Source organism: Nyctibius grandis, chromosome W, assembly GCF_013368605.1.
Source record: "Nyctibius grandis isolate bNycGra1 chromosome W, bNycGra1.pri, whole genome shotgun sequence".
Lineage (NCBI taxonomy): Eukaryota > Metazoa > Chordata > Aves > Nyctibiiformes > Nyctibiidae > Nyctibius > Nyctibius grandis.
In genome coordinates, this window is record NC_090694.1 from 3,554,720 (window position 1) to 3,569,175 (window position 14,456).

The 14,456-nt window shown below is 45.6% G+C and overlaps 1 protein-coding gene across 1 annotated transcript in view; it reads right to left on the minus strand.

The window, feature by feature from the left end:
* Positions 1-3,809: 3,809 nt before the first annotated feature.
* LOC137675734 (splicing regulatory glutamine/lysine-rich protein 1-like) overlaps positions 3,810-14,456 on the minus strand; it is a 74,791-nt gene continuing 64,144 nt past the window's right edge. Inside the window, exon 12 of the mRNA XM_068421927.1 lies at positions 3,810-4,000. Coding sequence (XP_068278028.1) covers positions 3,899-4,000 — 102 coding nt within the window. The 3' untranslated portion in view covers positions 3,810-3,898. The remainder of the gene's footprint in view (positions 4,001-14,456) is intronic.

Here is a 14,456-nt window from a genome sequence, read left to right on the forward strand (position 1 = left end):
CCCTCCCCCCAAACATTGTCACAGCTTCCAATTAGCTAAGCACCAAGCAGCAGCAACAGTTTACATGGTATAAATATTCATATTATTATAGCCAGAGATGTTTGATCACTAATGCAAGGCATTTTACATCTCCCATGTGTAACTAAGTCAGAAGATGAATCAATAGTGGAACCAGCAGGCTTGGACAGTTACGCATCCCTTTGTGCTCTTCTAAACTTTTGGGAGGCAGGAAGAGGAATGATGCTTGACTGCTTTTATAAAGCTCTTGAGAACTATGATCTGGAAGGCTGATATAGCCTCTAAAATAATTTTTGCCTTTATGCTCTTTATAGATCTCTATTTATATCACCCTATAAAGAGCATAAAGGCAAAATTTCTTATCTTACAGGCAGAGGATGACACAGAGGCCATGAAACAAGATCACTTCAAAAGGGAGGCACTACTCTTTCCAATTGCAGTTATGAGCTACTATTGGAATAGAGTTACACATCTGACAGAACAACAGAAAGTTCTTAAAAGAAGTAGGATTTCTAAGTTTTATTATTTACTGAATTACTGTTGGGGCCTGGATCGTGGAAGAACTATAGAGAGAACATACGAGTACACTGTTATGTAAGAGCATGAGTCAGCAAGAAAGCATAAGGATGTGGCTTGCTTAGGCTCATAGCAAGTATCCAATCAGAACAGCAGAAGTGGCGCGTGGACAGAGCGTGCACAGTGCTTGCAGCCAATAGCCTAAGGCGTGACTGAGAGATAAGAAAGTATGTATGTTATAAAAGAGTTGTGTTAACTGCAATAAAGTGACTATTAGAGCATCATATTGATGTGCTGTAGTCCGTTCCTCGCATGGACTCCAACATTGTGGTGACCCCAACGTGATCTTCGCAACGGAGAAGAAGGGAGACCAGACGAAAACGCGAGGGTGACTGCCGTGCCGGCAGAGGTAAGCCGGGCCGTTCGAGAGAGACGGGAATCGTAGGCCTACGTGACTAACGGCAGGATGGGTGGTGCAGTATCTGCACTGGAAAAGGCGGCGGTGGAGTGTATTCTGCAGATAGCCGCACAAACTGAGACTGAGATAAAAAGAAAAGAAGTAGAAACTTTGCTGGGATGGGGCCAGCGAAGAGGCTTGCTAAAAACCACCAATCAATTGTTTCCTGCAGCTTGCTGGGACGATCTAGGGCAAGAACTTTGGAAATCAATTACGGTGGGAAATAAAGAGGCTGGAAAGCTAGCCACACCTTGGAAGAAGGTAAGGGATATGCTGGAGGCTATGTCCTCTGAGGCGAAAGTGCAATCCGCTCTCAAAAAAGTACTAACAAAACAAGAGGAAAAAGAGCGGTCACCGACGGACCCTGTAGAGGCAGCCCCTACCTATGAGGACTCACTGATACCCTTTCCTGCGCCCCCCCCCCCCCGCCCCCACAGGCTCGGTGCCTGCCGCTTACCCTGCGCTTGAGGTAGAGTTTTGGGGTGGAGAATCAACAGTCCCGTCAGCCCCGTTAATGCCTCATGAAATGGGGCCGGAGGCGACATCTGGGGTCTCGGTACCCCCTCCGGAGGATGACAGGGGCAAACAGCCGCCGGTGAATCCTGAAACTGTACCCCTCCCCATGGAAGTAGAAACAAATGAGTCAGACGCCGCTCCCGAAGCGGACAGTCACGTGTCTTTGTGAGAGTTACTGCAGCGACAAGAACAGCAAATGCAGGAAATGTTAAAAAAAAAGGAGAAGCTAGATGGAGGAGCTAGTAAGACATCACGGCAACTCGCTTACAATAAAGCCTCGCAGGCGATATCTAGTGGATTAGAGGCTCTCGGACAAGCTATCGAGAAGCAGAAAGGTCTGCCAGCAGAAGCGGAACTAACTCCAGCAGAGCTAAAGCACAAAGAGGACAAAATCCGGAAGTGGGCGCGACAGTGTGTCGAGGACAGGATGTGGGAGGAGGCAGCAGCTGACGCGTACCTATGCGACAGATTTGGGAGTGGCCTGGGCGGGTCATCGTCTTCTCGTTCGGGCATGCGCCAGCTGACTGACCCTCCTCGACAAGAGCATAGCACTCAAAGACCAGCAGGGGGAGCTCGAGCTCCATCTCCGCCACTGCCAGACTCTTCAGATTCTGACGATCCTGGTGATGAACAGAATACACGGCCTGGAGCATTACCGGGTTATGATCCAGGGCTACGATGGTAGGGCGTCATTCGAGAGGCTACCATCGAAGGCGTAATGTTACCACATAGCATCACCGCAATGCCAGTTTTCACACAAGGAGATCGTCGTCAATGGGCACCATTTGATTGGAAAACTGTGAAGCAGTTGCAAGAAGCGGTGATGCAGTACGGAATGGACAATAAACATGTGATGCAGTTGCTAACATTATTCTTTAAAAACCAAACATTAACACAAGTGGACATACGTGCTCTTGGTGAACTGATGTTGCCACCCACTGCGTACCTTTTATTTTTGGAAAAGGGGCAGCAAAAAGTGGAGATAGCCGCTGTTGAGAACGTACGCCAAGCTGACGGGGACCCCTTGAGACTGGCGTCGATTGACGCACTATTAGGGAAAGGTCAGTATGCCGATGGTGCGACACAAGCTGCTTTACATCCGCAAGTGTTACCTACACTGAAGCTTACTTGGTTAACAACATCACCCGTCTGGGTGGACCAATGGCCGCCACCCGAAGAAAAGCTCGCACACTTACAGGAGTTGGTGCAAGAACAACTTGATGCAGGTCACCTAGTATCATCAACAAGTCCATGGAACACACCTGTATTTACAATACCTAAAAAGTCAGGGAAATGGAGATTACTGCAAGATTTAAGGGCTGTTAATGCTGTCATGCAAGACATGGGCCCGTTACAGCCAGGGCTCCCTACGCCTACTATGTTACCACGAGGATGGGATATCGTCGTGATCGACCTCAAAGACTGTTTCTTCACGATACCCTTGCATCCGGATGACTGTGAAAAATTTGCATTTACAGTTCCCTCCATAAATCGTGCAGCACCAGCAAAGAGGTATCATTGGGTGGTATTGCCACAAGGTATGAAGAATTCTCCAACAATTTGTCAGTGGTACGTGGATCTGGCTCTACAGAAATTTCGAAAGATGCATGAGGGAATGCTGATTTACCATTCTATGGATGACTCGCTACTTTGTCAAAAGGGAACCATCGCCAGCGAAGTGGTAGAAGAATTGAAGTCGGATCTGGAAAAGTGGGGCCTGGTCATAGCCCCGGAAAAGGTGCAGCTATCAACACCTTGGAAATATCTAGGGATATCGCTTACCGAATCCACTGTTCGACCTCAGAAATTGGAGATTCGAGCAAATGTAAAGACCTTGAACGATGTACAGAAATTAGTGGGAGACATTCAGTGGATAAGGACTGTCTGCGGCATCACCAATGCAGACCTTCAACCTCTCTTCGAAATGCTTCAGAAGGGTTCCGCACCTCAAGAATCCCGCGAGCTCACAGAAGAAGCTCGATCTGTACTGCAAGTAATAACTCAAAAGATTGCCTTGTCTTGTGCTTCACGAGTAGTGCCTGAATTACCCGTGGACTTGTACATTTATAATATGGACCTTGAAGTGTCAGGCATATTAGGACAATGGGACCCATCTCAGTCAAATCCACTTCAAGTGCTGGAATGGGTGTTTTTACCCTCTCATGGTAAAAAGACTATCACTACAAGGTGGGAAGCTATCGCTCAAGTCATTCTTAAAGGGACTGCACGGCTATTAGCTGTGGCTGGACGAACACCTGACAAGCTTGTTATTCCAATCAGCCTCGACTAAATACCAGATGTATGTCAACGAGAAAAACTTATGTCCTTAGCCCTATTGAACACGACGGTGCAGAATGACAATCACTATCCGTCACACCCCATCTTTAAAACTCACATATCGCTGGAAGAACGGCCTCTTGTCGTCAGTGAGCCGTTGCAAGCAATCACGGTGTTCACCGATGCAAGTAGCCACACTGGAAAAGCTGGATTTGTCTGGCAAGAACAGGGAGAATGGAGAAAACATGTCATCGTAGCAGAAGGATCTGCTCAGGTTTTAGAATTACAAGCTGTACTCCTGGCCTTACAAAAGTGGCGCGAAGCACCCTTAAATTTGGTAGTGGATTCCCTATACGTGGTAGGGGTTGTGAAACGCATACACCGATCGTTGCTTCGCCATATCGCCAATGAACTGCTGTTCAAAGCCTTTCTCAACCTATGGCATGAAATGCAACACCGTCTACACCCAGTATTTGTCACCCACATTAGAAGCCATACCAGTTTACCCGGAGGTTTGGTGGAAGGAAACTCCCGAGCTGATCAGTTGGTATCCACGTTTCCAGTGGACAGACCCCCACAGGCAAAATTAACAGAGGCTCAGCAATCTCACCAGTTTTTTCACCAATCTGCAGCAGCATTGCGATCGCAATTCCAATTGACAAAGACTGATGCAAGGGCGATTGTAGCTTCATGCCCTGATTGTGCTAGAATACCTGTGTTACAGACTGCGGGAGCGAATCCTAGGGGAATCCAACCCAGACAGATTTGGCAAACAGACATCACCGAATATGCTGCCTTTGGCCGACTCAAATACATCCATGTATCGATTGACACCTGCTCCGGTCACATGTGGGCTACAGCCCTGACCTCCATGACAGCTAAGGCCGTTAAAAAACATCTGTTGCAAGCTATTGCAGTAATGGGCCAGCCGGAACAAATTAAGACTGATAATGGCCCTGCCTATCAATTGTAGGTAGATTAGGGTACGGCGACCGGAAAATCTTGGGCTGTAACGGAAAGGTAGGCGTGGCGAAAGGAGCAGGATGTGCAAGTATCGCGCGAGTTCGTACGGGACAAGATGACTATATAAGGCTGTTGCGCAGTTAAATAAACACCATTTGTTGCATCCTCACATTGGTGTCTGTGCTCAATGGCCCTGGGGTGCGGATAGCCTCAGGCCAGCCAGCAACCGAACGGAGCTTGCCGCAGACAAGCGGCAACAATCAATCTGAATCGTTTGCAGAGTTTATGCAGAAATGGGGTATTACACATTGTTGGGGTCCATGCGAGGAACAGACTACAGCACACCAATATGATGCTCTAATAGTCCGCTTTATTTTGGTTAACACAGCTCTTTTATAGCATACATACTTCCTTATCTCGCGGTCACGCCTTAAGCTATTGGCTGCAAGCACTGTGCACGCTCTGTCCATGCGCCTCTTCTGCTGTTCTGATTGGATACTTGCTATGAGCCTAAGCAAGCTTTACCTTCATACTTCCTTACTGACTCATGCTCTTACATAACAGTGTACCCGTATGTTATCTCTATAATTTTCCCACGGTCCAGGCCCCTACAACACATGTACGCGGTATTCCATATAATTCTACAGGGCAGGCAATTGTGGAACGTGCACATCGCACATTAAAAAAGCATTTAGAAATTATTCGAAAACAGGGGGAGATGGGACCACAGGATGCGCTACATAAAACATTGTTTGTATTAAATTGGCTAAACTCTAAGCAGGACTCGCAAACACCACCTGCCATAGCTCACGGGCAGGGAAATCAAAAAGACCTCAGTAATACAAACGTATCGGTAAGGGTATTCATCCCAGAATCAGGCACTTGGGAAGGGCCAAAGCAATTGATAACTTGGGGCAGAGGGTATGCTTGTGTCTCCACAGGAAATAACTGCGAATGGGTTCCGGCCAAATGGGTGAAGCTGTGGATAGATGAACCAGCTGACGCTACAGGATCAGGCGACTCTAGCACCAGAGGCCTTGAGGAGGCGTGATCACCGCCTTGCATGTATCATTTGGCCGTGGCTCCAGAATCTGAATCCAGAACAGAAAATGCGGGAGCATCATGGGTTTTTGGGTGACTGGTTGGGTGATCTGGGAATTGGAGGGTGGATAGCCAGCCTAGTGAAAGGCTTGGCGCAAGTATTGCTATTCATCTTTGTCTTGGTACTCTATATCATAAAAGGTTTGCAGGGAATGGTATCAAGAACCATTGCCATTGTATTAAGAAAGAAAGGGGGAGATGTTGGGGCCTGGATCGTGGAAGAACTATAGAGAGAACATACGAGTACACTGTTATGTAAGAGCATGAGTCAGCAAGAAAGCATAAGGATGTGGCTTGCTTAGGCTTATAGCAAGTATCCAATCGGAACAGCAGAAGAGGCACGCAGACAGAGCATGCACAGTGCTTGCAGCCAATAGCCTAAGGCGTGACTGAGAGATAAGAAAGTATGTATGTTATAAAAGAGCTGTGTTAACTGCAATAAAGTGACTATTAGAGCATCATATTGGTGTGCTGTAGTCTGTTCCTCGCATGGACCCCAACAAATTACTACATTCCTTACAACTATAAATTACCCCAGGTAAAAATGATCAAAGGGAACCTGATTTATTAGAATGAATTAACTTATGCAATACTTGGCTACCATCTTTCATCTAGCCATAAAAGCACAATAAACACCCATTCTTAATACATTCAGTGCAATGCAATGACCCAGGTCTAGCACCTTCTTCCATCAAAAGCTTGTAAAGTATACTTCAAACTAATAAATTCATCTTTGCTGCACTTTGGTTGAACAAAGCAAGCATTCATAGAATCACAGAATCATAGAATGGTTTGGGTTGGAAGGGACCTTAAAGATCATCTAGTTCCAACCCCCCTGCCACGGGCAGGGACACCTTTCCACTAGACCAGGTTGCTCAAAGCCCCATCCAACCTGGCCTTGAACACTGCCAGGGAGGGGGCATCCACAGCTTCTCTGGGCGACCTGTGCCAGTGTCTCACCACCCTCACAGGAAAGAATTTCTTCCTAAGATCTAATCTAAATCTACCCTCTCTCAGTTTAAAACCATTCTCCCTCATCCTGTCACTACTTGCCCTTGTAAAAAGCCCCTCTCCCGCTTTCCTGTAGGCCCCCTTCAGGTACTTGAAGGCTGCTAGAAGGTCTTCCTGGAGCCTTCTCCAGGCTGAACAGCCCCAACTCTCCCAGCCTCTCTTCATAGGAGAGGTGCTCCAGCCCTCTGATCATCTTCATGGCCCTCTTCCAGACTCATTCCAACAGCTCCATGCCCTTCTTCTGTTGGGGGCCCCAGAGCTGAATGCAGTACTCCAGGTGGGGTCTCACGAGAGCGGAGTAAAGGGGCAGAATCCCCTCCCTCGAACTGCTGGCCACACTTCTTTTGATGCAGCCCAGGATACGGTTGGCTTACCGGGCTGCAAGCACGCACTGCCGGCTCATGTTGAGCTTCTCGTCAACCATCACCCCCAAGTCCTTCTCCTCAGGGCTGCTCTCAATCCATTCTCCGCCCAGCCTGTATTTGTGCTTGGGATTGCCCCGACCCACATGCAGGACCTTGCACTTGGCCTTGTTGAACTCCATGCGGTTCGCACAAGCCCACCTCTCAAGCCTGTCAAGGTCCCTCTGGATGGCATCTCTTCCCTCCAGCATGTCGAACGCACCACACAGCTTGGTGTCATCGGCAAACTTGCTGAGGGCGCACTCAATCCCACTGTCCATGTCACCGACAAAGATGTTAAACAGGAATGGTCCCAATACCGACCCCTGAGGAACACCACTCATCACTGGTCTCTACTTGGACATCGAGCTGTTGACCCTAACTCTTCAAGTGCGACCATCCAGCCAATTTCTTATCCACCGAGTGGTCCATCCATCAAGTCCATGTCTCTCCAATTCAGAGACAAGGATGTCATGCAGGGCAGTGTCAAATGCTTTGCACAAGTCCAGGTAGATGACATCAGTTGCTCTTCCCCTATCCACCAGCGCTGTAACCCCATCATAGAAGGCCACCAAATTTGTCAGGCATGATTTTCTGTAGAGGGCTTTCTGGAGGAGAATGGTCATGTAATGAGCCAGATGTATGAGAGTATGGAGTGAGGGCCTAGCTGCGTGACAAGAGTCATGTAGTTAGTATCAACAAGCTGACCTTGGAGAGAAGAAATGAGGAAAAACAGCAATTGAGCAAACAAGAACTGAGGGAGTAGCCGAGGGGAGCCGGACACGGAGGAGGAGAAACAGAAACTGATGGAGCCAATCAAAAAAGGACCAGTGGCAGAGCAGTAACCAATCAACACATCAAAGAAGAGTGTGCTTGAAGCATGGACAGTAATATTAACCAATAGCAATGCACATGCTTGCAGCCAGGGAAAGTACAAATGTATAAAAGGGACAGCCTATGCTTAATAAAGCGTCTTCACTTTGATTCACATTGGATTGTGTGGAGTCCAGTTTCTTCTCCTCAATTTGCCCTTAGTGAAGCCATGTTGGCTGTCACCAATCACCTCCTTGTTTTCCATGTGCCTCAGTATAGTTTCCAGGAGGATCTGCTCCATGATCTTGCCAGGCACAGAGGTGAGACTGACTGGCCTGTAGTTCCCTGGGTCTTCCCTTTTCCCCTTCTTGAAGATGGGAGTTATGTTTCCCCTTTTCCAGTCAGTGGGGACTTCACCAGACTGTCATTACTTCTCAAAAATGATGGATAGTGACTTAGCAACTTCATCTGCCAGTTCCCTCAGGACCTGTGGATGCACCTCATCAGGTCCCATGGACTTGTGCACCTTCAGGTTCCTTAGATGGTCTTGAACCTGATCTTCTCCTACAGTGGGCGGTTCTTCATCCTTCCAGTCCCTGCCTCTGCCTTCTGCGACTTGGGTGGTGGAGCTAGAGCACTTGCTGGTGAAGACAGAGGCAAAAAAGTCGTTGAGTACCTCAGCCTTCTCCATATCTTGGGTAACCAGGTCTCCTGTTTCCTTCTGGAGAGGGCCCACATTTTCCCTAGTCTTCCTTTTATCACTGACATACCTGTAGAAGCATTTCTTGTTGCCCTTGACATCCCTGGCCAGATTTAATTCTATCAGGGCTTTAGTTTTCCTAACCTGGTCCCTGGTTGCTTGGACAATTTCCCTGTATTCCTCCCAGGCTACCTGCCCTTGCGCTTCCACCCTCTGTAGGCTTCCTTCTTGTGCCTGAGTTTATCCAGGAGCTCCTTGTTCATCCATGCAGGCCTCCTGGCATTTTTGCCTGCCTTCCTCTTTATTGGGATGCATCGTTCCTGAGCCCAGAGGAGGTGGTCCTTGAATATTAACCAGCTTTCTTGGGCCCCTCTTCCCTCCAGGGCTTTATCCCAAGGGACTCTCCCAAGCAGGTCCCTGAGGAGTCCAAAATCTGCTCTCCTGAAGTCCAGGGTGGTGAGCTGGCTGTGTGCCCTCCTCACTGCCCTAAGGATCTCGAACTCCACCATTTCATGGTCACTGCAGCCAAGGCTGCCCTTAAGCTTCACGTCCCCCACCAGCCCCTCCTTGTTGGTGAGAACAAGGTCCAGCATGGCACCTCTCCTCGTCGGCTCCTCTATCACTTGGAGAAGGAAGTTGTCATCCACACATTCCAGGAACCTCCTGGATTGCTTGTGTCCAATTGTGTTGTCCTTCCAACAAATATCGGGGTGGTTGAAGTTCCCCATGAGGACCAGGGCCTGTGAACGTGAGACTACACCTATCTGTGTGTAGAGGGCCTCATCCTCTCAGTCTTCCTGGTCAGGTGGCCTGTAGCAGACCCCCACTATAATGTCACCTGTCCCGGCCCTCCTTTTGATCCTGACCCATAAGCTCTCAGTTGGCTCCTCCTCCTCCATCCCCAGGCAGAGCTCTGTGCACTCAAACTGGTCATTGACATAGAGGGCAACACCCCCTCCTCATCTCCCCTGCCTGTCCTTCCTAAAAAGCCTGTATCCCTCTATTCCAACACTCCAGTCATCAGAGCCATCCCACCACATCTCTGTGATGACAATAAGGTCATAGCCTTGCAGGTATGCGCACATCTCTAGCTCCTCTTGTTTGTTCCCCATGCTCCGTGCATTTGCATAGAGGCATTTCAGTTGGGCCCCCGACGAAGCTGCCTTACTGCCTGGAATTCCTTTCCACTGCTCTTCTGGTGCTCGCCTGCTGACCTGCCATCCTTCTCCAGTCTCTGGGCATGTATTGCTGGCCCTGGCATCAGACTGGCTGAATTGTGATGGACTGAGGTCCCCCTCCCCTGGCAAATCTAGCTTAAAGCCCTCTTTACCAGCTTGGCAAGCCTATGACCCAAGATGGTCTTCCCCTTCTCTGACAGATGGACCCGATCAGCTGTCGTAAGTCCTGTTATAAAATTAGAAGAGTGAAGAACAGAATATTTCAGTGACTTACAGTGTGTTCCACGTTATCTAAGAAATGGCACTATAAAGCAGTCTCCAGCTCTCCCAGGCCCACACCATAAATGTACACCTGTCATCTTTCCATCCTCTTTGGAGATTAAGCAATAGAACAAACATATCGCAGCTCTAAGGATCTTTAACAGATCAAAGGATCTCCTTGCTGATACAAATGAAATTTGGACAGATCAAATAACACCTTATAATTAAGGTAATAAATACCCAGTCAACATCTTTTGTTGAGACTGGCCCCTCTTCTCTGCATCCCAATTAACTCTTTAATAACTTATCTTCCCAAAATCTCCTCTGGCAAGAGAATTAAAGTGGGCACACAAAAATAAACCAAAGAGCATCTCATGTTTGTTCCTGGTTAATATATACATCTCATAACATCTCTCTATTTATTCTGTATTATGTTTCATTCAGAAATACAGATCATTTTGCTTGAGGCTGACCTGGAACATGGGTTAGTATGATTTACAGCACAGTTCAGACAAGTCTAGTCTATTACTAGATACATAGGTCTAGACTAGACTAGGCAGGATGACCGGGATGCATGAGAATTGAATACTTGTGAGGAAAATGCCAAGCTAGTAGAAAGACAAGTATTTAACAGCTTAGAAGACTTATTAAACGAGTCTTACTAAAATAATAGCATCCCCTTAAAATTGAACAAAGCAGAGAAGCAATTATGGAAAATGCTAGGTCAACCACAGTAATACACAAATCTGATGAAAGCAGATGATTATACATTTGTTCAATGTTCACATTTCATGCAGACCAACACATTTGCTTTGAACTTCTAAATCCAGTAATCTGAATCAACCCTTTAAAAATATTACTTTAAAATTAAAGGTTTTCTTTAGGCTCTATCTTTAAAAAGAAATGTAAGATTTATATAGAGAAAAACAGAAGAGGAGGAGAAGCATGGGGACTTCCCCAGGTCTGAAACTGAAGCAGCACACTTAAGGCAAGATTAATACTAACACTCATGTCTGCCTGTTTTTGTAAAACAAGTAGACTAACAAGCCATGTACACAAAAAAGTTTGATTTAAAAAAAAAAAAAAAGATTGTCACTTTTTTTTAGTCAATTTTCAATCACCTCCTCTAAAAATAAGTTCTCTTTATTTCTATTTCCTGCTGTAGTGAGTAATTATTTGGCACTAGATTAACAGAAAAAATGTAACTAATAAAAAAATAACTGTAAGCTGAAACTTTCCACTTTGCCCTCTTGGATAGTAAGAGTTCATGGTTTCAGAAAACATTGTGAAAACTGAAGTTCATAGCTTCTCAATTGTAGTATTTACTTAAACAATACAGAATCGAAGTTTCTGTGCCTCCTCAAACTAGGGGGGAAAGTAGCTGCCTCTGCATATTGTCAGACAAGTTTATTAATTTTTTTTATATTGAAGAGAGTACAGAAGAAAACCCCATACTAACATGCTCAGATCCTGCAATATGACTTACCTACAAATGAAGCATTCTTGAATTTGAAATAAAAATTAATACTGCATACAGAGACATTTTTGAGAAGTTTAAAATTAAACACAATTGAAAGCGTATTTCTCTTACATGAAAAAAAATTCCCTTTTATACAGTGCTTTTAGTTTTCAATATAATTTTAATTACAACTTTTCAACATATAAAAATAAACCTAAGGTACAGTCTGAAAACTTTTTTTTTCTGTTTACATATTAGCAAACAAAATTAAGTTTTAGATTCTCTTTAGGTAATAACACTAACAATATCTACAAATCTCAACTGTCGACACTCCATTCTCTGGTGAGAAAACTACATCTCTGAACTCAGCGCCTACTGATTTACATTATTTTAGCTATTTACAGATCTCATCATTTGTGTTACTAAGTCCAATTCTCACTTTTAAAATTATGACAACACCAAAGGCAATAATCCATTGCTATGAAACTGAAAGTATCACCAAGTGGCAGATGGGACCCGTAATACGCCCCAATTTGTAATACTCTGTTTTTCAGAATTCATGTCTTTAAAATTATTTGGTTTACCATTATAATGCAATTTTCAAACTAACAAAAAGACAGTGATGCAGAGATGCTTCAGACCTAAAAGTAGAAGATACGCACATCACTATGGCATTACTGCTTGCAGTAGTCATGCACATGAATGAAAAAAACCCAAACTGGTCACAGTAATAAGGACAAGTATGCAGTATACAAGAATTTGTATCATACAAAGCAGCCTTTACTACTGTCCTGGATTCATGGGGATAAAATTTATACTATCAAGTTTCTGTTACATTTTGTTTCAGTTTGTGGCCAGCCATGGTGATCAAGGCCCTTAGCAGTTAAATCCAGGGCAGCTGACCCAGGCTGGCCCACAGGTGGATTCTGTATTAGTGACATCAAGCTCACTATAAAAAAGAAAGCTTGCTGGGGGGGGATTCTTTTTGCTCTGCTTTCTTCTTCCTTCTCTCTTTCTCCTCCTTGTCTCTTTTCAACAATTGCTATCCCTGGAACAACTTGCCACCACTCTGTGGGCTAAGTATAATTTTGTGTTTTGTGTTACCATTGATATTGTTTTCTTTATTTTATTAAATCTGTTTAAACTTTAACCCATGAGTCTCCCTCCTTTTCCCAATTACAGGAATAATTTGCTTAATAAGAAGTGTCTTCCTACCTAGGAGCAGTTAACGTTGTGCTCAGAATCACAGTATCAGAATCACAGAATCAATCAGGTTGGAAGAGGACCTCTGGGATCATCGAGTCCAACCATTGCCCTGACACCACCCTGTCAACTAGACTATGGCACTAAGTGCCAATTCCCTTTCTTAGTTGGGGAAGGGACATTGGGTAAGAGAACAACTGCTTATTGTTTAGCCCTGGGTGCAGGCTAAACAAAGACAACTACTTATCTCTTCCTTAGATGAAAAGAAAAAAAAAACACCACAGAAATCCCTAAATCTAGAAACTATTAGAAAATACCAGTTCAAGCTAAGGGCAACACAGATAAGCTACCATGTAACAGATTTGCAGAGTTTCTAATTTATTTCAGGTATTGCCTTAGATGTAACTGGGCTGGAGAACACTAGGAAGCAATGACAAGCATGCTTCAGACTACAGAATTTACCTTCTTAGCAGCAGAGTAAATGCACTTCAATGGTCAGCTCATTTCAGAATCCAAGCTGTATGTAGGTTGCCACTGTTAGCCAACTAATTTAAAGCTAGTTCAAATGTATCTATCTGAAATTGCAAAGAAATTAGCAGGCGACTAATGAGTAGGCAGAACCCACATCTCACCAATTTCTCAGGTGTTGTTTGGATGTTTCTAGTTTCCAACTGAAGTGCTTTTTTCCCCCCTCAGCTCTAATTCTGAAAAATCAATTTTTATTTTTTTTTTTTTTTTTACACACAATACTACTAAGTGTTTGCAAACAAAATTTCATTCCTCACATCTGGGTTTACCATTTACTTCAATGAATTTATCTAAGTCACAGCCACCTCTACTTTGAGCTTGGAATCCGGCTTCATCCACCAGCAGTTGTCTTCTGCTACCTTCCTCTTAAAAATCCAAAGAAAAATCACAGAATCACAGAATCAACCAGGTTGGAAGAGACCTCAGGGATCATAGAGTCCAACCGTTGCCATGACACCACCCTGTCAACTAGACCATGGCACTAAGTGCCATGTCCAGTCTTAAACACATCCAGAGATGGTGACTCCACCACCTCCCTGGGCAGCCCATTCCAATGTCTAATGACCCTTTCTGTGAAGAAATGCTTCCTAATGTCCAACCTGAACCTCCCCTGGCAAAGCTTGAGGCTGTGTCCTCTTGTCCTATCGCTAGTTGCCTGGGAGAAGAGGCCAGCTCCCACTTCACTACAACCTCCCTTCAGGTAGTTGTAGACTGCAATAAGGTCACCTCTGAGCCTCCTCTTCTCCAGGCTAAACAACCCCAGCTCCCTCAGCCGTTCCTCGTAGGTCAGACCCTCCAGACCCTTCACCAGCTTGGTCGCCCTCCTCTGGACTCGCTCCAACACCTCAACATCTTTCTTGAAGTGTGGGGCCCAGAACTGGACACAGTATTCAAGGTGCGGCCTGACCAGTGCCGAGTACAGAGGGACGATCACTTCCCTAGACCGGCTGGCTACACTATTCCTAATAGAGGCCAGGATGCCATTGGCCTTCTTGGCCACCTGGGCACACTGCTGGCTCATGTTTAGCCGGCTGTCGATCAGCACCCCCAGGTC